The 26,004-nt window shown below is 47.1% G+C and overlaps 1 protein-coding gene across 1 annotated transcript; it reads right to left on the reverse strand.

The window, feature by feature from the left end:
• Nucleotides 1-1,685: 1,685 nt before the first annotated feature.
• Nucleotides 1,686-25,167, reverse strand: YJU2 (YJU2 splicing factor homolog). The gene is made up of 8 exons (XM_085639937.1): nt 25,019-25,167; nt 22,556-22,656; nt 21,737-21,881; nt 14,713-14,847; nt 11,834-12,015; nt 10,608-10,728; nt 10,214-10,385; nt 1,686-4,686 (listed from the first exon to the last, which is right to left on the reverse strand). Exons 1-8 carry the CDS (start codon nt 25,040-25,042, stop codon nt 4,565-4,567), a joined length of 1,002 nt encoding a protein of 333 aa, XP_085496063.1. The 5' UTR covers nt 25,043-25,167; the 3' UTR covers nt 1,686-4,564.
• Nucleotides 25,168-26,004: the final 837 nt, after the last annotated feature.

Below are 26,004 nucleotides of genomic sequence, written 5' to 3' on the forward strand. Positions count from 1 at the left end.
TTGGAGCCAAGAAAAACTGAAAAAGGCGCGCTGTATCCTGAAAGCTATTTGCTAAACACGGACATTCTGCGTCCCATCGGAGGGCGGACATTAAAATGCACGTTCCGATTGCTGGAAGTCAGTCTCGGATTATTCCGCCTGTCACTCCCCGGGCCTCTGGGGTCTTCTGTGCAGGAATGTTATCATGGCGGGAAGGGCTCAGCGGGGCGCAGATTAGATGCCCCCTCCCCCTCCTCATTTGAGAGACAGGCGCGGGCCTGATGGAGTGGTCGCCCGCGGTGGCCAGCAGGTGCCCGGCGCAGCTGCTGCCTGTCACGCATAGCTCCCACGCAGGCTGGCTTAGGGCTTCCAGGCGCAGCTGCTGGCCCTTTGCTGGCATGAGGCGCATTTTAGAAGCACCTTCGCCTATTTCACGAACACAGGCCCAAAAGTACACACATTTCAAGAGATATCGAGAACGGGGCTCGAAAATGTGCGAAATTGAAAATATACCTCGAAGGCCTCTTGGGGAAGAAAAGCTGTGGCCTCGTAGCGCTAGAATGAGACGATCTTTAATATGTACACAATAACGATTCAAACGAAATCGATGCAAAAACCAGCAGGTGGAAACACAGTTCCCAACAAAGACGGACGCCTTGGATTTCTACGCAGTGCATCCCTACGATATATATTGAAAGATGTCCCTCCCCCCCCAAAATATCTTATTTTCTTTTCTTCTCTTAAATAGTTACGCAGGAGTCCCCGAGCTATAAACGGACGCTCTGTGAACACCCATCATGCGTGTACCTAAGAGAAATGTAACCAAAACCCATATTTTCCCTGTGCACATCTAGTGCAGACCAGAGCGCCTAGAAGCGTGCCGCAGAGCCGATCTCTGCGCTGTGAAAGTCTATTTACGGGTTAGTCCAAAACACTTGTGCACGTTTACAAGGACAGAGAGGCCGAGGGGGCTGGGAGGAATGCCACCAGGACGAGGGCGGACGGGCAGTATGCCTCGGCCTCTGAAAAGCCGGCAGGGCTGGGCAGAGTCAGTGTCGTGCTGTCTTCGGCCTGACACAGGCCAGGCTCGGCCCCATCCTCGTTGGCCTGTTGGGACTCACAGATCTACCCGTAGGCCAGTCCACCACTACTGGACAGGTCCCAGGCCTTTATCACGAAGCAGGGCAGGTACCCGCATTTCTCTATTGGGGGGCTGGGTCTTAGGTATTTTTCAGCCAGGTCCTCGCCGAGGTAAGTGAAAGCAGAAGGTTACCTCTATCAGTCTGCAAGGAGAGGGGTTCACCTGCCCATCTCCTGGCTGCAGCTGGCAGGGAGAAACAGGTTCCCTGCCCATGCCCTGTAAGGGGAGGGGCTTGGGTTGGGGGTCACCGGCCCTACTCTGGGCAGCACAAGCACCCACCATGAGGGCGAGGCTGTGACCCTCCCAGGAGCCGTCCTGCCACATGGTGGACGCTCAGACCCCCATCTCACTCTTAGAGGGGGGATATGACTGCTGTCGAGCCAGTGATGGACTGTCAGGCCCTGGGGTCAGCGCCCCACGCATCTTCTACAGGCAGTCGTGCCAACGAGTAAAGAGGTCTTGTGCGGGCTGCACGACTGCTCTATGTGCTGTGCAAGGAAAACTTCCACTGCCTGCTTTAATGACCTCACACATATAGGATACACACAAAAAAAAACCACAAATGGAAAATAAACTTTTTTTATAACACCTTCACAAAACAGACTTTTTAATTTAAAATCAGAAAAAATATCTACAAGGTACAGACATATATAACTGGGAAATAAAGCACAAGACAGAGTAACTGGTGTCCAATATTTCCCCACTAGCCTGTGCAGTGCTGAAGTACCACACACCACCCGCAGACTGGCCGCCTCTCACAGCGACCCCAGCACACAGCAGCAGCCTTGGAAACGAGGCTGGTAAGAGGCCTGATTGACATCAAGCACACACTTCATTAAACCAATAACTGCTGCCGGCTTCACCGCTCTCCATCTCTCAACAGCGGCCCGACGGGAGCCTGCAGCCTGCCGGGATAGACCTCGTCAGGGACAGACAAGGCCCAATCTCAGCCTGCCGGGATCGACCTCATCTGGGACAGACGAGGCCCGATCTCAGCCTGCCGTGATAGACCTCGTCAGGCACAGACAAGGCCCGATCTCATCCTGCCGAGTTAGACCTCATCTGGGACTGGACGAGGCCCGATCTCAGCCTGCCAGGATCGACCTCATCTGGGACAGACGAGGCCCGATCTCAGCCTGCCCGGATCGACCTCGTCAGGGACAGACGAGGCCCGATCTCAGCCTGCCGTGATAGACCTCATCTGGGACAGACGAGGCCCGATCTCAGCCTGCCAGGATCGACCTCATCTGGGACAGATGAGGCCCGATCTCAGCCTGCCAGGATCAACCTCATCTGGGACAGACGAGGCCCGATCTCAGCCTGCCAGGATCAACCTCATCTGGGACAGACGAGGCCCGATCTCAGCCTGCCCCGATCGACCTCGTCAGGGACAGACGAGGCCCGATCTCAGCCTGCCGTGATAGATCTCATCTGGGACAGACGAGGCCCGATCTCAGCCTGCCAGGATCGACCTCATCTGGGACAGATGAGGCCCGATCTCAGCCTGCCGGGATCGACCTCATCTGGGACAGACGACGCCCGATCTCAGCCTGCCGGGATCGACCTCATCTGGGACAGACGACCCCCAATCTCAGCCTGCTGGGATCAACCTCATCTGGGACAGACAAGGCCCGATCTCAGCCTGCCATGATAGACCTCATCTGGGACAGACAAGGCCCGATCTCAGCCTGCAGAGTTAGACCTTATCTGGGACTGGACGAGGCCCGATCTCAGCCTGCCAGGATCGACCTCATCTGGGACAGACGAGGCCCGATCTCAGCCTGCCGGGATCGACCTCGTCAGGGACAGACGAGGCCCGATCTCAGCCTGCCGTGATAGACCTCATCTGGGACAGATGAGGCCCGATCTCAACCTGCCGGAATCGACCTCGTCTGGGACAGATGAGGCCCGATCTCAGCCTGCCGGGATCGACCTCATCTGGGACAGACGAGGCCCGATCTCAGCCTGCCGGGATCGACCTCATCTGGGACAGACGACCCCCGATCTCAGCCTGCTGGGATCAACCTCATCTGGGACAGACGACCCCTGATCTCAGCCTGCTGGGATCAACCTCATCTGGGACAGACGAGGCCCGATCTCAGCCTGCCGTGATAGACCTCATCTGGGACAGACGAGGCCCGATCTCAGCCTGCCGGGATTGACCTCATCTGGGACAGGTGAGGCCCGATCTCAGCCTGCCGGGATCGACCTCATCTGGGACAGACGAGGCCCGATCTCAGCCTGCCGGGATCGACCTCATCTGGGACAGACGACCCCCGATCTCAGCCTGCTGGGATCAACTTCATCTGGGACAGACGAGGCCCGATCTCAGCCTGCCATGATAGACCTCATCTGGGACAGACGAGGCTCGATCTCAGCCTGCCGAGTTAGACCTCATCTGGGACTGGACGAGGCCCGATCTCAGCCTGCCGGGATAGACCTCATCCTTGCCATAAAAGGACTGACCGCGGGCACTAGGAAAATACCTCATCTGGAACAGAGGCATGATCTCAGGCACCAGGGATACACCTCATCTGGGAGGTACAAGGCCTCAGAGAGAGGTATGATCTCAGCCTGCCGGGAAAGACCTCAGCTGGGAGGAACAAGGCCTGATCTCAGCCTGCCTGGATAGACCTAATCCTTGCCATGCAAGTGCTGACCGCAGGGATAGATTTCATCTGAGACAGTCGAAGCCTGATCTCAGCTTGCAGGCAGGGTTAGACCTCATCTAAAGCAGACAATGCCTGACTTTGGCCCACAGCGATAGACTTCATCTGGGATAGACTAGGCATGGACCTAGCCTGCAGAAACAGACATCTATTGGGCCAAATGTTGGCTATTGAACACAAGAGCGAGAAAAGGTGGTGGGGAAAGCTCAACATCTCAATACAGCACATGGTGGCCAAGTGCCCAAACCCTCACTAGTCCATGTTGGTGCCCATACTGTGCCCACTTGTACCAGTCACATTAGGAAGAGTTTGTGCGTTGCCAGTGTAATCTTCTGAACTAGGACAGCCTGCACCTGCTTAGGCTAAGCCATGGTTTCTTTTGGGAGAGAAGGAAGGCCAGAGGAGAGGCAGATAATACCAGTTAATATTCAGTTCTATGGTGACACCTCACATCTCAAAGTACTTGTGCATGTGCAGAAGTGGAGGCAAAGAAATATACAGTACACTGCTTCAGCCCTTGGCGAGTAATAAGACCACTGCCTAGCGTGCAGGATCCGGCGAACGTCTCTTGATTATTAGGTCACTAGATCTGAAGCCGCTTTGAAGTGTATCCATCTATCCCATGTGCTTCCGGTCTGGGTCTTCCACAGCTCCGCTTATTTTGTTTTTTCCAGGTGGGCGTAAGGTAGGGGAGCCACGACAGAACCTGCGCCTTCATCCGGACCACTGAATGGAACAGTTCTGAGAGGCAGAGGCAACTGAAAGAAGAGGGTTGTCAGTCACTCTCGCTATCCGAGTATGCTCCAAGGAGGCTGAGGGAAGAGGACATGGGTGCCACGGTGGAGGCGGTGATAGGTGCACTGGAGCTCACTTCCCGTTTCTTCACGTCACCAATACCTGGGAAAAAATGGGCACATTGTGGAATTCATTTTCAAATACGTTCATAACTGTACGTGAATGTCTCAGTCAACAGAAAGTGTAGCAACCTTCTTTCCCCTAATTTATACAGTCAAATCAAATTCTTATAGATCCAGCCAGTGCTTTAAATGGTCCGGTGCTGTCCGGTACAGAGTACCTGCACATTTTTATTTTGAGAGGGAGAATACCGGCACTTCTCAAGAGAAATGTAATACTTTTAATTGGAGAGTACCAGCACTTCTCAGAAACAAGCAGGTGCTCTGGCAGAGAGTACCTGCACTTCTATTTTTCCACTCCAAGCATTGGATTCAGTTGTATCTACTGTTCCTTCCATATCCCCCTCTGTTATTCCATAGCATGTGACCACCCAACGGTGATACAAACATACCCGATACAACTAAGGGTGATACAACCATACCAGATACACCTGAGGGCAAGACAAGCATACCAGATACACCAGAGGGCGAGACAAGCATACCTGATACACCTAAGGCCGGCTAAAGCAAACCAGTTACACCTAAGAGCGGCGCAAGCATACCGGACACACCTAAGGGCGGCACAAGAATGCTAGATACACTTATGGGCGGCGCAAGCATACCCAATACACCTAAGGGCGGTGCAAGCATACCCGATACACTCAAGGGTGGCGAAAGCATACCCAATACACCTAAGGGTGGCGAAAGCATACCCAATACACCTAAGGGTGGCGAAAGCATACCCAATACACCTAAGGGTGGCAAAAGCATACCTGATACACCTAAGAGTGGCAAAGCATACCTGATACACCTCAGGGCGGTGCAAGCATACTCAATACACCTAAGGGCGATGCAAGCATACCCAATATACCCAAGGGTGGTGCAACCATACCTGATACACCTAAGGGCAGGACAAGCATTGCAGATACACTTAAGGGCAGCGAAAGCATACCATATACACCTAAGGGTGGAGCAAGCATACCTGAAACAAGTAAGAGCAGGACAAGCATATCAGATACACCCCAAGGGCGGCGCAAACATACCTGAAACACCTAAGGTGGGACAAGTTTACCAGATACAATTAAGGGTGGGACAAGCATACCAGATGCACCTAAGGGCGGCGCACGCATACCAGATACACCTAAGGGCAGTGCAAGCATACCTAAAACACCTAAGGGTGGGACAAGCATACCTGATACACCTAAGAGCGGTGCAAGCATACCCGATACACCTAAGGGCGGGGCAAGCATACCTGATACACTCAAGGGCAGGAAAGCATACCCAATACACCTAAGGGTGGCGAAAGCATACCTGGTACACCTAAGGGAGGCGCAAGCTTACCTGATATACTTGAGGGTGGTGCAAGCATACCTGATACACCTCAGGGCGGTGCAAGCATACTCAATACACCTAAGGGCGGTGCAACCATACCTGATACACCTAAGAGCAGGACAAGCATTGCAGATACACTTAAGGGCGGCGAAAGCATACCATATACACCTAAGGGCGGGACAAGCATACCAGATACACCCAAGGGCGGGACAAGCATACCAGATACACCCAAGGGCCTGACAAGCATACCTGATACGCCTAAGGGTGGCGCAAGCATACCTGATACACCTAGGGGGGAGGGGGCGCAAGCGTACTAGATACACTGAGGGGCGGGACAAGCATACCAGATACACCTAAAGGCGGAGCAAAGCATACCAGATACACCTATGCAGACGATGGGGGCCCCCTGCAGAATGTGATGAGCGCCCCTGATACTCCCAAATATCACGGATATTCATAGCCCTCGGGATGAAAAGGAGCCACCTGAAGAACAGGGGCCCCCTCCACTGCAGGAGCCCGCGTTACACCCCAGGGTCAGTGTGGAAATACAACCTTTTCTGGGACCTGAAACACTGAATCCCTTTGGCCTTGTACCACGTACCGTTGATACAGCTTCTTAAAAAATGTATAACAACAATATTAACACTTAAAGAAACCGTCCAGGTTAATAAAAGGCCCTTCGACGTCACCTGCCTCGTCACCTCGGGCCCAATAAATTGGTGCCAGCTAAAAGGGACTCATCAAAGGGCTACGGACGACACCATGACATGTTCTTCAGTTACAGGGAACGGAATATTATTAAATCGGGATATCAGAGTCTGAAAGTGATCAAAGCCAGGGCTAGAAGATACCTTTGCAAGCCTCAAGCAGCAGGCAGACACAAGCAGTAGGCGCCTGCTGCCCCCTGGTGGAGATTGAGTATCATGTACTACATCCACTGTGCAAAGACGATAGCCTCGAACGTAAACCGGTCAGATATGCAGTCCCAGTGCACAGGAGGATTGCGACTTCTACCCATTCCTGTTTAAAATATGAGTTGCACCTGGTTTCTGATGGAGGACTTCTCACTAACTCATGCATGGAACCGGATGAAGGACACCTGCACATGATTCAACAAACTGGGGCCGAAAACCGGGCAGCAATTCTAGAAAGAACCCTCGAAGCAGCCTCGAGTTCTTAGATAGATAAAACAGAGGCACACCACCCCATAGATAACAAAGTGAAGAAAATGCATCTGCACCTTGCATTACCTTCAGAAACTGAAAGATTTAACAGTGCTCCCAACTCTAAATCAGGTATAGACTAATAGTAAGTCCTGTTCCTGAAAGTCCCAGTGCACCTCAAACCCCTTACTCACAGAACTGTGCATCACCAGACTACTTTCTGTAGGAAGGTACCCCGAGGGTCAGGGTCACCCCAACATTTTGCCACTGCTACTGATGTTTTTCGACTGATTTGCACTGGGCCCCTGCATAACCAAAGCCCCAGTGTTCTTCCCCTAAAAAAAACCACATGCACAACTGTTCACCAATTGGCAAGGACTTTAGCACCCTTGTAAGTCCCTAGTAAATGGTACCCCTGGTACCCAGAGCGTGGGCACTAAAGAGGGTCCCCAAGGGCTGCATCATGTAGTATACCACCCTAAGGGACCCATGCATAAACAGCAAGCAGATTACCATTGCAGGATACGCGAAAGGGTGCAAACCCTTGTGAAAACACGACATGGCACACTCCCTATGTGCCATGCCAAAGTATACTGCATGTAGTATCTTTAATCCACCCCTACAGCAGCCCTTATAGCCCCAAGGCAGGGTGTATTATAATACATGTGAGGACATCTGCATGAACAGATATGCCCCTGTGATATCCAGTCCTATTACTAGATATTGAAAGTGAACAGTGAAGCCATCTTAAGTATATGTACTGGTCACTGGTCAACACAAGTTCCCCAGCTACATGATGGCTTTACTGAAACATCTCGTCTTAATAAATCCGTACTGTTGCCAATACTATATTTATTATGACATGCACCCATAGGGCACCTTAGAGGTGCCCCCTGAACACCTACCAGTCTCTTACTGTGCTGGCTGACTGGTATCTACCAGCCTGCCAGTACAGACAAGTATCTGACCCCCTGCAGGTGAGAGTCAGTGCTCTAAGAAGTCAGGAACAATGCCTGCTCCAGAGGAAGGTGTTCACAACTCCTCCAGCAGGATGGCTAGTGATTTAGAATATCAAGGCTAGGGACTTCAAAGCCCCTGCCGCCTTTGATTTGCAACCTAGACCTTGGCATGGCAACTCCATGCCCCTAGACCCATTTGGCACCAGGACATGCGGGAAATGAGCTATGTGGTAGTGTATTGCACCAAAAGGCTAGCCACACCCCAAAAGTGGGCTACCTGATGTGCTCCACAAAAGAAGGGTTCCACCATCTTGTTTTGGGTGGAATTAGAAACTCTGGGACATGGTTATGCCTACTCCCCATAGGAAGTGGTTATATAGGTGAAGTGACCCTAAGGATAAGTAGCCCATTGGCTACGACCCTTCACTTCCCTTAACACCTCTAAATTCAGGATTCAGATAGCCCCAGGATACCATGAACCCAGATTCCCCTGACCAAAGAAGAGGAAGGACAAAAAAGAGCAGAAGAAGGCAAGAGATGTGGACTTGGCACAAAACCCTGTCTGTCTGCGCCTGTCCCGACAATTGCAGAGACTCCACTCGTCCTGCAGCTGTGCGCCCTCTCAAAGTCTTGAAGGGCTGCCAGCACTTCACAAACCCGTCAGCATCTCCCTCAAAGCCACTTCCCTGTAGCTGCAGGCACCGGCCGAAATGTCCAGTTCACCGTCCTGCTGACCACCGGGTCCACTGAAGCAGCCGCCGCCCAGGAGCAGTCACTGAGCTCCCAGAGGTCAGATCCATCTCCCAACCAAGTTTGGAAATGCCAGGACCACCAGGAGACGCCCTGACTAATATCTGGTGTACCGAACCCCTTGCAGCAGCCAAGGCTGGTTTTGAGTCCAATCTGGACTCAAAGACCGACCAACCGACGAGGGACATCTGCATCGCAGAGGCAAGCACAGAGAGTGGCCCACCTGTCCTGTTTTGTCCACATCTCCAGGTCAACACTGAATGTGAGACCCCCCCACACGCAAGCGACCCACCAGCCAAAACGCCTCTGCACCCAAGCCCCACAACCCAAGTGTGAGCCTACCGACAGTGTCCCTGTGACACTCAAAAACAGAGCTCCACTTTAGGTTTGACGGACTTATCCCCAAGTCCCCCCCTTGTAGCCTCTGTCTTACAGGTACTTTCCCCATTGACTTGATCTGTAGTGTTTCAGGCTACCCTTGTGACCAGTACCTCTGCACCCAGACCCACCAAGGCAGGTAACCCAAAACTGCTGGTGGTTCCAAGGTCCCTGGCCCCTACGTACCTTAAGTCCAGAAGAACAGTCCAGTAAGTTGATTGCAAGTGTACCTATGCAGTGTACGTTTCTACTATAGGATAACATCACTGCGTTCGAGGCTCATGCCTCAAATCTGACAGCTGTTCTTACTGTAGTTCTAAAACTCGCTAACATGAAAAATACTTACCTGATTGCAGTGATCTTGGTTTCTAAAATAATATAAATATATAAATCATTTTTATAAATTGGTCTCAAATTTCTTCATTGAGTGTATGTCTCATGTATTGTGTGTACAACAAATGCTCAACACTCCCCTCTGATAAGCCTAAGGCTGCTTGACCACAGTACTCAAAATAGAGCACTTCGAGGTTGTTAAAGCACGCCCCTGTAAACCAATAAGGGTCGCCAGGACTCTCCACACAGTGTACCTCTCCTGTTTTTGGTCCACTATATAGAGAGCCAGCTTCCTACACTTTCCATTCCAGAGCAACTCCTCGAGTGTTAGCCTAACCAGACAGGGACACTCTACAATTCAACTGAATTCTGCTCCTCTCATGGTTCATTTCTCCCTGTCAACTACCGGTGGTTAACCAAGCTTTATAGGCATCTTGAAATGCAAAACCACATACACTGCAGTTTAAAAAAATTGGAAGCGCTCTGGAAAGGACATTAAGATAGCTCATTAAAGACCTACCAGAAGAAGATCCTTTAAACAGAAAGTGCTTCTTTCTACACTCTCTACCAGCCACACCCTGTGCACCTGGAAGTTTGGGAGAAGCGGGTGACATACCTGGCAGGTGAGGGGTCTGCCCCACTGAAGTCCCATTGCTGATGGGTGCCTCCTGTTTCTCAGATGGTTTCTTCACCACAACCAGTCCTGCCAGCTGAGACTTACAGCTCAGTTTCCCAACGCTCCGCTCCCAGCTTTCAGTTTTCTGCTTCTTCCTCTGGATTTCAGGATTCTGCAGAAAAAGAAAGATTGCAAATATCTGTCTCTGCAGGTATTCAGAAGGAAGAGACTAGAACATCGGCTGCAGTGAACTGGACACCTCTATCGATTATTCTCCTGCTGCAAGCCCATTTTTGATTATTCCTGGTGCTCTGCCAAGGGCAGAACATGGCTGTGCCCTGGTAAATTTGGTGCACCCCATTCTTAAATGGAGTATAAACAGCAGTGCACTCACCTCACTTAGGATGTCTGTGGGGTTTGACTTTGTCGCAGCCTTGGGTGGTGCTCGGACAACTTCCTCATCGGAATCAGAGTCTTCCAGACATCGCCTCTTCTGGGAAAGCTCCATCATCGTCCTGACGGGTGGGGAATAGAGAGAGTAACAAAGACCCTACATTGCGATCCTCTCCATCACATAAAATAGTCAAGGATTTCCTAACAAGCTTCGCATCTTTGTGTCCCAACCTCAGGTTCTGACCCGCGAAAGTCACAGCAAACCATCAATAAAGTGTCTCTGACACACAAACACAAATTATGGCTACCAAGTGGCCTATGATATTGGTTACATCAAGCCAGTTCTAACTTTCTAGTGAATGATGCTTATTTGGTGGGCCTGGTAGTTTCACTTTCAAGTCGGGGTGTCTTACTGCAACAGGGTCACACTAGCATATTCTAAACAGTAATTCTTAACAAGCATTTGCAATGCAATAGGTCTCGCATTTACGCAAGTTTAAGCTATTGGCATTGGAAATAAATAAAAGGCAATGTCATTTACAACGCCAATAGCTCAAACTCATGTAAATGTGAGACCTATTGCATTGCAAATGCTTGTTTGTCTGTGCTACACTGAACTGATGCCGAACGCGCTGCAAATTAATTAAATAAATCAGCGCGGCCACTAAAGTGAAAGCAGACTGCGCTGGGATAATGAAAGACCAATAAAGAAAATAGTGCTCACCCACTAAAACGAAGACCGTGTAACGAGCCAAGTAAAAGGTCCAGTCGTTATGGGGAGGTAACAAATGTAGACAAGGCAGTACCAATGAGGGACTAACAAGCCTCATAATGAATCGGAATTCAGCTTTTACGAAGGACAATGACACCAGCCAATTAAAAATATGGGCGGAGAGTGGGCGGGGCTTTCACTGCATTCTCTATTAAAGCATGCCTCGCAGAATGAGGAGTGAATCTGCGCTGCCGCCAGGCTCGACCTAAAAATGAAGGCTGATGTTCATGAACTTCCCTCAATAGTTAAATTCACAAAAAGCAGCACATGGTCCTCAAGTTCTGCAGCCCCTCAAAAGAAAATGAAGACTTGATCAAGTCAGAAATGTGATTTCCGACTCAGTCCTGTCAATCAAAGTAAGAGAAACCACACCACAGTTCCCAGCCGCCTTCCCAATGTGTGACTTCTTCTTCACTGACCAGGAGCTGAACCCCGCAGTCCGCCCAGGATCTTACTTCATTTCTGTCTCGTCTTCTTCCTTCTCCCGCCGCTTCATCTCCTCCTCGTAGTCCTTGTACTTCTGCAGCATGGACTCAAAATCCACGGTCGCCTGGCGCTGATTCAGCTCCTTCAGTTCCTGCAGGTTCTCCAGAACTTCCATCTCCAGCTTAGAATCTTTTGTTCGGTTTTCCAGGACCTGGAATTGTGGAAGACCTTGGTGGAATTACCACGCATCAAAGCGCTACCAGCAGGGACGCACATTTCAACGGTACATGCAGGCACTGCAGTTACAACTTCCGCTGCCACCATTAACAAAGGCAGAAGTCATTTGTGGTATTAACAGGTGTAACTGGTGGGGCTCAAGAGATTCTACAGGGTGAAATGCTGGTGTGCGCAGCTGCTCTGGCTAAAGTCAGAAAAGTCTGCAGGCATCAGAAGTGAGGAGAGGATTTAATATTATGTTCCAAGTTTGTTCCAGCCACAGCCCAAGCATGCTCGCTCCCTTACTTCTAATGCGAATTATGGGTTTGTGTTCTCACTAATATTTTAATGTATTGTATTAGTTTTCACTCGTTTCCAATTAGTGCGGCTCCTTGAGAGCTAGCCATCAACTCTGGGAGCTGCAGAAATCCATTTTCATGTACTTAGGTATTCAATTGCGATTCTATCAGGAGCGATAGGGCCCTGTAATTTACACCTTCAAATTTTTAGGTAGATTGCATTCTGCTGCCATCATGCGGCCACTGTTGGCATTGCAGGCATGCTTTGATAATGCTTGCGTTTTTGTACCCAACTTTTATTTGTTAACAGGGGCGCAGCTTATTCAGTAAAATCGATGGGAGGGGGTGGGTGGTTTGGGGGAATGAGCGTCAGATTTTTTTACAATCAGGCTGGCATAGAATGTTTAGATACATTACATGACAAGCAAGGTGCACGAGAGGGGCCAGAGGGGCAGTGGAAATGGAGAGGAATGCGGATTGGTAGGAGTACAAAAGAGAGACAACGCAATATTTTGTAAAATAATAAATATTTTAAGGACTTTGTGCATTTTCATCTGTGTGAATGTAAAAAATCCTGGTAAACTCCGACAGACATCTCTGAAAGCACCTGTAACCAACTATTTATGGGAAAATTCATTAAAGGGGTGTAACCCCCAAACCCCCCGCCCCGATGCTACACCCCTGTTCGTTAATCATTTTAGTCTATGCTGTCTCAAGTTATCGCGTGGAGCATATAGCATACATATTGATGCCTGGTGTTGCTCTAAACAAACCAGTTCTAGCCTTCTAATGAAAATCTCAATGTATCCATGTATGGACGTATCTTAATGTGTTCTAGTCCTTCTGCAGTGTTAACCTTGCTGGGACACAACGGAACGCAAAAAAAGCACAATGAAGTACTCAATCTAGCAAACATTCAAGTCTAAGTTGTTTTTCAAATGCATTTTTTTTATTCGATATATCTATGATGGTTTAGGAAGTTTTTATTTAAAAAACCCTACTGGCCTGTTTGCAGGCAACGATGCACTAGCACCCTCAAAATGGAGCATGCATGCACTGCTACAAATAAAAGGGCAGTTAATCATATAAACAACGTTGTAATTCTTAAGAACAAACATCTCGTCGAAATTTAAGTGAGATTTCCTTTTGAGATAAAGAGGCAGATCTACCAGACCTAGTGAGAGGACTGGTGTCACGGTTTCCACGCTTTCAAATCTGCAACGCTGGCTTTTCATTAACTCTCTAAAATGGGGTCTATATAATTAAAAAAAAAAAAAAAAAAACACCAGGAGCACCTTAGTCCTCAGATAACCATAATTTCTTTGGCTAGTTTAATTTCGTTCAGTCAGTTTCACAAAGGCCCTCATTATGATTATCTTGGTAATGGGTGTGACATTTATTGTCTACAATAAAGTACGGCTCCGCGGAGTCTGAATTTATCTGGTATGATAAATGTCACCCATTTACAAGTTTTCTCCTCTAATTTGGAATACTGTGCAGATCTTTGGGGTTTATGACATCTGCACGCTCCAGTATTTCCTGGCAATTTGTTCCCAATAAAGATCGAAATGTTTGACCTGCTGCAAGATACCTGGGGTCTATGTTTGTGATCACAATACTTGTAATTCATATATGTACGGTAAATTTGATGGCCATTGAGGGGTTTGGAAAACAAAGCAAACTTACCTCTACCACCCGTCACTTTTTCACATTATAATTAATTTCTAAACGATGTTGGCTTTCCTTGAAATTTACTATAAAATGCAAGGATTGCGGCCTTGGCCTAATCACCTTAGCGTGATGTTCCCTTATGAAAGCAGCCATGTCCTTTTTACATCACTTTCTTAACAAGCCTAGGAAAATACAAAGAGCTTTATCCCACAAACCAAGGAACTTTTCCAGATACCTAACTAATGCTAAAGTAAATGGCTGCTTCTAGACCGGTCTAGTTCATTACAATTCTTGATGATAGGAACACCACCCTAACACATTGCAAGATCCTCGTCTACCAGAGAATTCACCCCCATGAACATCCTTTCACCTTGGATCAACTGTGTGCCAACCCGTACCAAGAGATCACTTCAGGTCCTTAGAAGCCTATTTATCATTGCAATGTGGTTGTATCATACCCTGCGTTCGGGACACCGACTTGCGAAAACCATAGCACAAGTGTTACTGATCACTTCTCGCTACAGACCCCTTCTAGATGTTACGTTATATTGATCTGTATAGTGCACTAATCACCCGAAAGGGTATCCAAGCGCTTGGGCAGGTGTGTGGTTCCAAGGTGCTTATACGAAGAGCCAGGTCTTCAGCTTCTTTCGGAACTCAGGAAGTGAGGCTGAGGCGCTGATGTGTTGAGATGCCGCTAGCAAATGCAAGAAGTACCGTACCTTCATGGGGTTGTTTAGCTCTTCCTCTTCACGTTCCCTCTGCTGTCGTTTCTCATCCTCTTCAAGCAGTTTCTCGGCCTGGAAGTTGCGGGTGGCCCCATGCTCCATTGCATAGTCTGTGTTCTCAGGGTCTGTCTAATGGGGAAAAAGGATACATAAGCAGTCATATTAATGAATGACAGTCTCGGTTTAAAAAGGCAGTATTAACATTTACATGATGGTACATTTACATTTTCCTATGGGCAATTCAACACCGGTGTCCTAGCTAAACCAATAGGAGACTCTTTGGTCACAACACCGTTTGCCAGTTTGCTTGTTTTTGTGTCTAAAAATGGCATTCTTACCAAAAAAGGAATGTGAAAATACCTAAGAGGAAATGTCAAGTGAGAACTAGAATACATCTGCTACTACACACTAAAGAGTTAGAGTCTCTAGGATTTAAAATAAAGTATTGGACAAGCGAGGAGTGGTGAGGACAGGAGGGAAAAGGGCAGGCCTCATCAGTTTTGTTCACCTAGGCCAGCAACACAGTAAGGCCCCGATTAAGATTCTGGTGGTCCATGGACGGCCAGACTTGAGGGAACGAGGAGGTGGCGGTCTCCCCACAGCCTTATTATGAGATGGGTGGTGGGATCGCCATAGCCCCGCCACAGCTGCCAGGGAACCTAGTGGTGCTACGACGGTGTAGAGCAGAGTTCTTCAATCTGTGGGGCGCTACCCCTCAGGGGGGCGCGACAAAATCTCAGGGGGGGGTGCGCACTCCACACTAAGATCTTCCCTTTGTTGGTCTTTTACTGTCTTGCATGCATTTTTAGGTCTCGCCTGACCTAGCGCATGCGCTGGTCTGGCGAGACTTATTGAGAGGGCTCCAAAAAGTGCTACCAGGCCAGCCTAGAGCTACAGTGCCTGTGCGCGGGCGTGCGCGCCGCGCTTTACCGCGATTACTTTCACTTTCGCGGCTGCTTTGATGTGTGATCGTGATCGCGATCACTTTCGCGGCCGCAGGGCCGCTTTGCATAGCCAATAGGTCTCGCTTTTGGGACCTTATAAGTATTTAGTTATGCAACTGTTGCATGGCTAAACACTTATAAGGTCCCAAAGGCGAGACCTATTGGCTATGCCAATGCTTGTTATTGTAGAGCTCCGGTAACAGAGGGTTGGAGGGGGGAGGGAGGGGAAATAGATAAGGCAGGACGTGCCCGCTTTTGTCATGTAGAGAGCTAACAGTTAACCTTCCCAGGTGGGGGTTAACTGGTAGAGCTGGAATGCTTCAGCTGCAGTGGGAGGCAGGGTCTCCTCTGCTAAAACCGAAAGCAAACGAACAGACAGCCCTGCTCCTTCGCGTTCGATTTCATAGCAGAGGAGACTCCTTGCCTCCCACTGCAGCTGAAATGACTGCCTGTTCCTTTCTTTCAGTTTTAGCAGAGGAGACAGCCTGCCTCCCACTGCAGCTGAAGCACTTCAACTCTACGAGTTTAACCCCGTCCTGGGAGGGTTAGCTCTTAGCAGAAAGGAGACAAAATGTATTTTAAATTTACACAGGCAGGCGCGCAACGCCCCACAGGGCTTCAAGTTGCCAAAAGAAAAACGCCATCCAGCCATGTGTTGTTTAAACAGCCTGCAAATTGATTGTCTTGACACTTGATATGCTTATAAAGAAGTATGTATACATTTGTAACGTGACTTTTCTGTCTTTGTTCTATTTTTATTATCAGTCATGGACCATTCAGACAGCCCTAGAACACAATTAAAAGTGCTTCTATTTATATTTGCTGTTCAATGTATGCACACACAAGTGCTGACAATACAGCTTTATGTACTGTTTATTTGTTATTTATGTACTGCCTGGGATAAGATCAGCATATTTATTTCCTCCACCCTCGATCCCTGGTTAATGCCATTATAGCAATAGTTTAACATATCTGAAAGCCTACGCTACCGTAAATAACATGCTGAGTTACTTCAAGTGTCTGGGAATGCACCTTGCATTCAGACCACTCGTTCCTCATTCTAGCCCTTCACTTTCACGCTCACCCTGCACGCACAGCGATCACAATGCCCTCACACTGATCCCAATGCACTCACACCATTCACCCGCTTACCCTGTACTCACAGTGATCACTCTGCACTCACAATGCACTTGCTCTGTTCACGCTGTACCTCACCCTGCAGTCACACAAGCACACTACTCACCCTGCACTCATGACACTTCACTCACCTGTCCCCCTCACTGCTTAATTTGCAATCTCACTCAAATAAGACCATCACTAACCATACATTAATTCAGCCAACTCTGCACTTAAATCCGTACCCAAATTCATATGGTCATCTCACTCACCCTGCAGTCACTCCTCTTACCCTACTCTCACACTGTTGCATGGCCCACCCTACACTCACATGGGGACTCCTGCCACCCACACAGCGCAGAGGTTTAATGTGCCTGCTACAAAGAACGTGTACCATGCAGATCAAAGAACTGAGTGCGAGTAAACAATGAGTAGTGCTATAAAAAATGAAATGTTTGCCAGAAAGGTGCTATAGAGAGATGAGGTGCATTGTTGGTGAGTGGTAGTGAGGAAATTCATGGGAGAAGGAGGAAATGTAGGAGGGGGCGCCAAAACAGACCGTTCCACTGTGTGCGACCAGTGCTAGGGCTAGCCCTGGCTGGGAGTGTTTGCCCCCACCCGAAGTTCGGGTCTAGTTGCTCCCCTGTTCACAAGTATGGGCATGTTGTGTCCTATCAAGGTGTTCGTTCTAAAATTACAAAAGGACACATTACATGCACTGCAATCCAGCCTTTCAGGGGGCCACTTGATAGAGGCAGCTCTGTTTTTGCCCTGATGGCCTGGAATAATTCCTAAACAGATTCTCGTAAATACCGTTTTGTTTCATTTCTTTTTAATGTGATTGATGTGAGAGAGTCTATTACTATTTGCAGAGAAATGTTTTTGTTTCATGCAGCAACCATTATTTTAGATCAAAAAGGGTCCTCACGTATGAGAAATTGGAGGATATCACTGATATTATTCGCTATAAATTTAGCGGGCTGCTGCTTTGTTACAACACTGAAAACACACATCACTATCTCTGAATATTAGATGTAAACACTTTTAGAATTTCGACCATAGCGCCTGTGCACCGTTAGTAGCCTGACTAATGAGGGTATGGCAGAGCTGAAAGTGAATCATTTAATCTGAAAGCTGATCTGAACAGGGGCAACCCAAAATATTATTGGCCCAGGGCACCCTAAATCCTTAACATGTCCCTGCCACCACAAAGTCTGTCAGACAACATTGCTCTGAAGTAAAATAGGCAACATCATTCATTTATTATCAGCTCTATTTTTTTTAAACATAAGCCCGACGTGTCCTAATCCCCACTGCTTCAGGCAAGTAACTTATCGTACCACTAAGGAATTCTCAATTAGGTGTTCCTTCAGCGCCCTCTCTGTGGACTTTCACCTTTGTCTTCGGATCCATAACTGGTTGGTGGGCAATTATCCCATTATAATGCTGCCTAAAACGTTTGTTAATGGTTTCTAGAGAAGAATTGTTTCTCGTGTACCAACTCTGAGCTAGGGAGTGCTCGAAAAATCTGATAACACTGTCTCCCATACAGTCACTGTTTCGGCTGAAAATGTCTGCAGAGTATTCAGCTTTAAGAGAAACTGCTATCCAAACTCTCTTGCCTTTCAGCTCATCCTATTTATGTGAGATCGGGTTCTCAGCACTTACGGTATTAAAGACTAAGCACCGTTCAAGACTGGATGTGGAGCACAACCTGAGGATGGCAGTAGCACAAATCCATCCACAGATTGACAGTCTATGTGGCTAAAAACCGTCACACCAGTCACATTTATGTTAGTGGTGTTATTATTAATCTATGTCATGTGTAAAACAAATCATCCTAGTAAAAACAATTTGTGCACATTTTATCTTGGAAAATTGTGTTTTGAGCTGTGTAATAAGCCCCTGTCATTTCACCACACCCACTCACAAACCTGCAGTTTACTAAACACTCTTAATGTGTTGAACATTATTTGCTGGATATGGCCCGTGATATGCGCGTGACAGTCGATTAAGTAATGTACCAAATTCCAGAAATTTCTGTCAGTTGGTGGGGGGCTCAACCTACAAAAGTTTGAAGACCTCTGGTGTAGAGGCATCCATATGCTTGATGGTCCCGCCAAGCATGTAAAGAGTTTCCTCTCCGCCAGGGTTTTCATGTCGGTTCCACCTCCATGAAAACACTGGCAAAGAGGAAACAAAGGGGGCCCACCAGGGCCCACTGGTGCCTCTGCGCCGTCTGGATGCACACAGGCAGGCACAACATGTGCCCCTCTGCTGTGTGCATGCACAGCAGTTCCTGCACAGCATGCACTTTTCAGTCTATGCAGTGCAGGAACTGTTTTTGATGTACTCATTGCGTGCCCGTTTTTAGAGGCACAGCCGCGGGAACACTCCAAAAAAAAGTGCACCAGACAGAAAGAAACTCCTTATCTGGCAGGCGATCTGACCAAGGCTTTGGCGGTGAGGCGGCGGTAGGGTGGACACGGCGCTGCACCGCCAAAGTCATAATCGGGCCGTATGTGTCAAGGATTTTACCCTTGCATGTGCAGCGTGTCAGTGTGAGTAAGAATCAAGACATTACAAACCAGGGCCTAGTCAAACAGAGATGGTCTGTGTTCGGGAGCATAGGTGCAGTTTCAGGCATAAACCCCTGTGCAAATATTGTCTCTTTTAGCTTCTGGGAAGGAGGTGCAATGTGGTCCATGAAAACGTTGCAAAGATTCTGTTCACGTCCCCAAATCTGACTGCTGGTCCAACCATCTGACTCATCTTGGTCAAGTAAACAGTAGCAATATCACCAGTCTTCAAAAAATTGTATAGGTACCAACTTCGACTGCTGTTCCATTTGTTATTTCATGCATGCTCAGCTCTAGGGTGCATCCTTACCTTTCAAATGATGCAAAGTTTTTGCTCACATCACTATCTGTATTACTGGGTCAAGTGTGATTACCCTTTGCAGTACAAACATACATCTCTTCTTTGCACCTCTTGTGAGGATGCGAGGAATAAATGCTATTGCACGAAGGCAATAAACACTCAAAGGTCTTACAGAACACATGATAAACCAACTTACGCGCATCCAATGCAGCACAGGTATGCCATGCAGTTTGCTATCACTGTGCTCACGACATCACTTACCATCATAATACCCCAAACACTAGCATCCACCAGAACATATTGCACAGAATTCCTAGCATACATCCAACATGGCCCATAAACACCCAATAATCTGCCATCATTACCTGAACAAAACACTCGTACAATGTGACCACAAGGTGAATCGGATTCCAGTTGTACGTGTTAAGCCTGAAACCATGTGACCATTAGTCAGCCTATGAAAGAACTACAAGGTCAAACAGTGACAGAATGTGCCCTTTGGCACTACAGTAAACATGACACTTCACTCAGGGGGGCAATAACCTCACTCCACATAGGACAGCTTTTGGCCCAGGCCCTAATGGAGAGCTGACGCTCTAGGGCATTCTAAAGACTTACAATTCATAAACATATGAACCTCTAAGCAGCATACTTTGATATTTGCTTCTCTTTGTTTTCTGATCTATAATGAGATTGTTTTTGTTTGTCGTTTGGTTGATTTTCTTAATTTGCTTTCCACTTTCGTATTATTATTTTATTCCAAATAATTTTGCTATCCTGCACCGGTGAGCAGATTGAACCTTGGGTCAATGCCAATGTTCTAGGTTCAATCATCTACACCATTCTGTGAAACAAAGATACCACACTGGTAGTTAAGGATCTGTCTTCATAAAACGCATATCCCACAAAATGGAGGGGTCTGATGGGGAACTCCCACCTCGATACACTGTTCAGCTGCATAATGGCCCTCTCACTGAATTAGTGGCATGTGATAACTTTAGCTAAAACATTCAAAGGAAAAAACATAACGAGACACCAAAAACTACATGAGAGAAAAAAAAACCCAGTAATATAAAAACCTCCCAAAAATACGAGAATGGACAGGAAGGTGAAATACATTACTGTCATCGACTGAGAGAACAGCAAACACAATTAATATTAGATACAAGTAAAATTGTTTATCCAAAATACATTTTTTAAAAATAACACAAATTGGACACCGGAAATAACTGTTTCAGCATTAATCTGCTGAGATTAAAATCAGATTAAGTTTTGGCTCTAAAATAATAACATGGAACTAGCTAAATTACGCATGCTTTTGGACCAACTTAGAGACAGCATGCACACGCACAGCCAGAACTGCAACTAAAATGAAGCCTCTTCAAGTAGGACACCCCTTCAACTATCAGAAATTGTATTTTTGGTCTCATATTCTGGAAGCACGACATCTGTGATGAAGTGTTTACAGGCCACCACCTGAAACTAGCACTGGCCTAAAGGGCCGGGCCAAAAATGGCTGAGGTTCTAAATCATCCAATGACACAATGTGTCCCACAGGAACTATACTGCATTTTGGGCCACCAAAGTGTCACAATGAAGGACATGACTTCCGAGACAACTGCTGTACAATACTTCGGGTTAATCTTTTACATCACTGCCTTCAGTCCTCTTGCCCAACTGTATTGTGAACTTACTGTTTTTTTTCTTAGATATTTTTATTATCTTACAACTTTAATCTGCTGTTAATCGTTATGACGTGTTACAGTAGTATTATTCGAGTGTGAATCATTTAGTGGCTGATAGTGTCAGTAACATTCATTCACTACAGCATTAGACGGGTCTAAAACGAGTATACCAAGGAAGGGACCCCAGCACGTTCAACGATGGGCGCATTCACTGTTTTGAACCGCCTGGGAAGTTAAAACCGTGCAGGTAACTCCCATGTTTCCAGAATCACGTTTCATTTGAACTCATTTGAAAGCATGTTTGTGAATTAAATCCACAAGAAATCTGCAAGCGGAGAATGAAAACATCACCGTCCCCATTTCCCCCAAAAACTGCTTCGCTGAAGCTTTTACCTTGAACGTGATCTCGGCGAGACATCGTGTGCATTTGATGTAAAAGCGGAAGATGGGGAGTCCTAGGTACAGCTCGTTCTGGACCGTTTCCTTGCGGGCATTGAACTTCTTGCCCTTGTAGATGTATTCTCCGCAGGTCTTGCACCTGAACAAAGAAAGGCACAGTAAAAACAAATAGGAGAGGCGACATGGGCACGGAGGCTTTGCTAGCCACAATAGTATTTCTGTGTAATCCAACCATGGGTGATTCACTCAATTCAGGGCATCTGAGCGAGCTGGTCTTCCACAATGAATAGCTAGCCATAAGTGATCCTTAATGCTTGTGGAGAGAGATTTTTGAGGCTATGAAGCGTACAACAATCTCCCACCCACAACCTGATATTGGTCTCATTACACCTGCTCTACATTTATGCACACAACAGCTTTCTGGGTTAACATCACACTACCAAATTAGTTTGATGCCTAAACCCCTGTAATGCCGTAGGAAAGTGAAAATGGTGCACAGGTGCCTATGAAGTCATGCTCCCTATCTAAGGGACAGAGAGGAAACAATGGACATGTCTAACAAAACTTAATTTAATGGAGCCAAAAATAAACCAAAGCTGTGCATCTCCTTCTAAGAATTCGTTGTTTTGCAAAGGCCTATTAGCTAGGTTAGATATAATTAAATGATCTTCCATCCCCGGTTCACTTCCCAAAACTGGTCACATTCCTAGCCGTAGCTCCCTACAATGCTCAGACCATCACCCAGCAAACCTCATAAATCCTGTGAGGTACCATCTACACTCTTCCTCGCCACACCGAGCCGCCATCTCTCACCTCATGTTGAATGGAGCCATCAATCGCACCACATACTGGCGATCCTTGGGAAGTTTGAGCTTGGGGATTTTTGATGGATCGAAGTCTGGGGGGTAATATTTCTATAAGAGAAGAGTGAAAAACATGTAAGCCGTGAAAATGTGTGCTGACTGAATATCATCAAAGGACGAATCACACTCGGTCAATCAGGCTAAAATTAATTGTGGCATACATGGACATACTACAAAAAGAGTCAATGTGGTAACCCTGTGTCCCTCAGAACCTGGGCATGCATAAAACAACTACAAATGGTTCTGTCGGGTAGAACAATTGCTTTAAACCTATGTAGTATTAATCATGCAAAAGCGAGTGTAATACATTTCTTTATAGACTTCCTGATGGAACACGCGTAGCTGAAAATGATTTGATATAAAAATAGTTTTTTACTCTTTGAATAATGTAGGGCTGCTAAATTCAATAATCATCAAATGACATCAGTGACATTAAGATAAAGTGAATAAAGTGCAACAAGGTGATGTGTGACTGAGTGAAATTATACATATGTGGCAAGAGACATACAAATATGTACAGAATATACAAAACAACTGAAATGGAGTTTGTCCTTTCCAATTATTAATACATGGTCTCTGGTGCGCAATGAGTAGGCTTTTTAATTCTTGAGGCCAGGAGACCTAGTGGACATAGACTGAAATAAACATCAACGTTCCGACCCTGGCATGTGTGCATTGAGGTGAGCGTCACGGCGGATCTTCCTCAGTACGAGCAGAAAACAAAGAAGGACAGCCAATTCCAATTATGATTAAACACTCCCACAGCGGGGTGAGCGTTTGAAAGTAGATATGGATTCAAAGCCTGTAACAGTATCCCCGAAGTCTCCAGTAGTAAAATTTAACTAAGAGAGAGAGAGTGGTAGGGCATGGACTCACCACGCGTTGTATTCTTAAGAAAGACCACCTTGAGGGTTGAGGTCTCTACAGGGAAAATCTGAGAGGCAGAGATACAAACCACCAAGTCCGTTTGAATCTTGGTGCCTTCTGCTGGTTCTTACACAGCTAGTATCAATTTAAGTTTTTCTTAGAACGTTTCTTCAAAAATGAACTTCACAATTAATGTGTCTCATGCGGGATGTGTCTCCTGTGTTCTGCATTCCATCCATCATTTGTGTCTCTTTTGCTTTCTTGCCATAAATGCGCCGGGTATGCCCAGACGTGGGTTCTGGGCTCACTGTGCCACTGTATTCAAGCTAGCTTGGCTGATGAGGGGCGATACCCCGACACCAGTCGCAGGATGCTTGTTTCTGGTCCAGGGAGGACATGGCTTAGCAGTTCAGGCTGGACTGTTTCCATGAGGAGCAGAGTCAAGACGAATTTGCATACGCTGGGTCTAAACGGAGGTGGCATAGTGAGCAAAATAAAGAATGGATTTAACCCAGATCTCTTGACAGGGGGTGAATGTATGATTTGTTCCACATTCCGTCCATCATTTGTGTCTCTTTTGCTTTCCAACACTGTTCCGAAAGCAGGTGTGAGGGATAAGGAGAGGAATCAGCTAACACTGCATTTGCTTATGGCAGACAGTCCCAGCTTTAGATGATGGGTGTTTATGCTGGCAATCTCAACTCGGACTGCTTGCAATTTTGGGAGAGTGGCAGCCCTGTCAGATGATGTATTTTTGTGAAAGTCTCCCAACGCAGACAAGATATGCTGATTGTGTTGTGTTAGGTGTTCGTGGGAGGGACATGATATGTCAGACTGTGTGTGTTTGAGGGGACCTCCTCTCATACAAAAGGTTGTATATGGAACCAGCCTCACCTAATGCCCTGGGTGTAAGGGGGCAAGCTCTCGGCTGAGAACGTTTATGACAGAAAAGTGGGAGACCTGTATGTAATGATTAAAGGGAAATCAGACTCAGGCTGAATACGTGGGGCACACCCCTGACTGAGGGTATAGTAGGGGGGCATCCTCTCGGCTCAAGCCACAGTTGTTTACTTCATGTAAGTAAACCAGGGCTACAACACTCAGATTGCAGCGGGTCGTCTCATCAAATCCCAGGACTGAAAACCGTGCTGCCGATGACAAGGAATGAAGTGGTCATCTCTTATCTGACACTGTAGGCGCAAAAGTAGGAAGCGTCCACCCTCGCTATAGCACTTTAGTGGACAGCAAACCCAGCATATGATCCAAGTGTTTAAAGGGAGCAGAGTAATATCAGCATGGGTCAACACTGGTCATGAACTTCCACTGCTTGAAGGGAGTGAATGTCTGGGCTCATCCAACACACAGTTATGCGGAACAACCCCCACTGCGTGCCGCATATATTTATTGGGACTGCAGGGGTTCTCGATACTTTATAACCTCCAGCAGGGATCCTCCTTTTAACTCTTCTGCCCACTACATATTCCCAGTTAATTCTCCAGCTTTCTCTGGAGAACCCCGCCCTCCCAACTGTACCGAGGTCACTCACGTTTAACACTTTTCGCTCCGACATCCTGCCGGGTTTAACTCTGACGGTGAAACAGAAAGACTCCTCCGGCTTTGGCAATAAACCTCTGCACTTCCGGGTTGCGGCTCACTGCAAGCTCGGTACCAAAACAGACAAGCTCTTCCGGCGTCACCAGCGTTTGGAAACAAGCGCGAGTTCCTGTAAAAAGAAACCCAAAACGAGTTCGGCCTTACAAAATGACAACGACAGTTGGACAGCCAATCGACGGTCGAATGAGACAACTTGAGTTAGCTACTATTTGCTAGATCTAGCTTACTAGACTTTGTTGCTGCGGGGCATATTGTTTAACCCCTTCGCTGCTAGGCCTTTTCCCCTCCTGTGCTAAGCCCTTTTTGGGCTATTTGAGGTAGTGCGCGCTTAGGCCCCTGTAACTTTTTGACCACATTAGGTATCCACGCCAAATTTGCGTCCTTTTCTTCCAACATCTTGGGGATTCTAAAGGTACCCAGGGTTTGTGGATTCTCCTAGAGGGGTCACAGAAATTAGTCAAAATACAGCAATTTTTTTTTTTTTTGTGAAAAATGTGAAAAACGGGCTGCAAATGAAAGCTTCTGGGTTTTTCTCTGCAAATGGTATCAAAAAAGGGTTTGTGGGGCTGAAATCACAATTTCTCCAGCTTTTAGGGAATGACAGACTTTTGTTAGAAAACCAACATTTTTTACACAGTTTTGGCATTTTTCTGGGACATACCCTATTTTTGCTATTTTTTGTGCTTTCAACCTCCTTCCAGTTAACGGTAGAAAAGGGTAACAAAACAATAATGGATCCTGGAAAGCTATACATTTTTGAAAAGTAGACAAAATTCTGAATTCAGCAAGGGGTCATTTGCGTAGATCCATCAAGGTTTCTTTATAGAAATTTACAGGCAAATATAGGAGAAATTAAAAATTTGTTGAAAAAAGCAGCCTCTTGAGTCAACGTTTTTACCTGTAACTTCTTCGAATTAT

The sequence above is a fragment of the Triturus cristatus genome, chromosome 12 (assembly GCF_964204655.1).
Source record: "Triturus cristatus chromosome 12, aTriCri1.1, whole genome shotgun sequence".
Taxonomy (NCBI): Eukaryota; Metazoa; Chordata; class Amphibia; order Caudata; family Salamandridae; genus Triturus; species Triturus cristatus.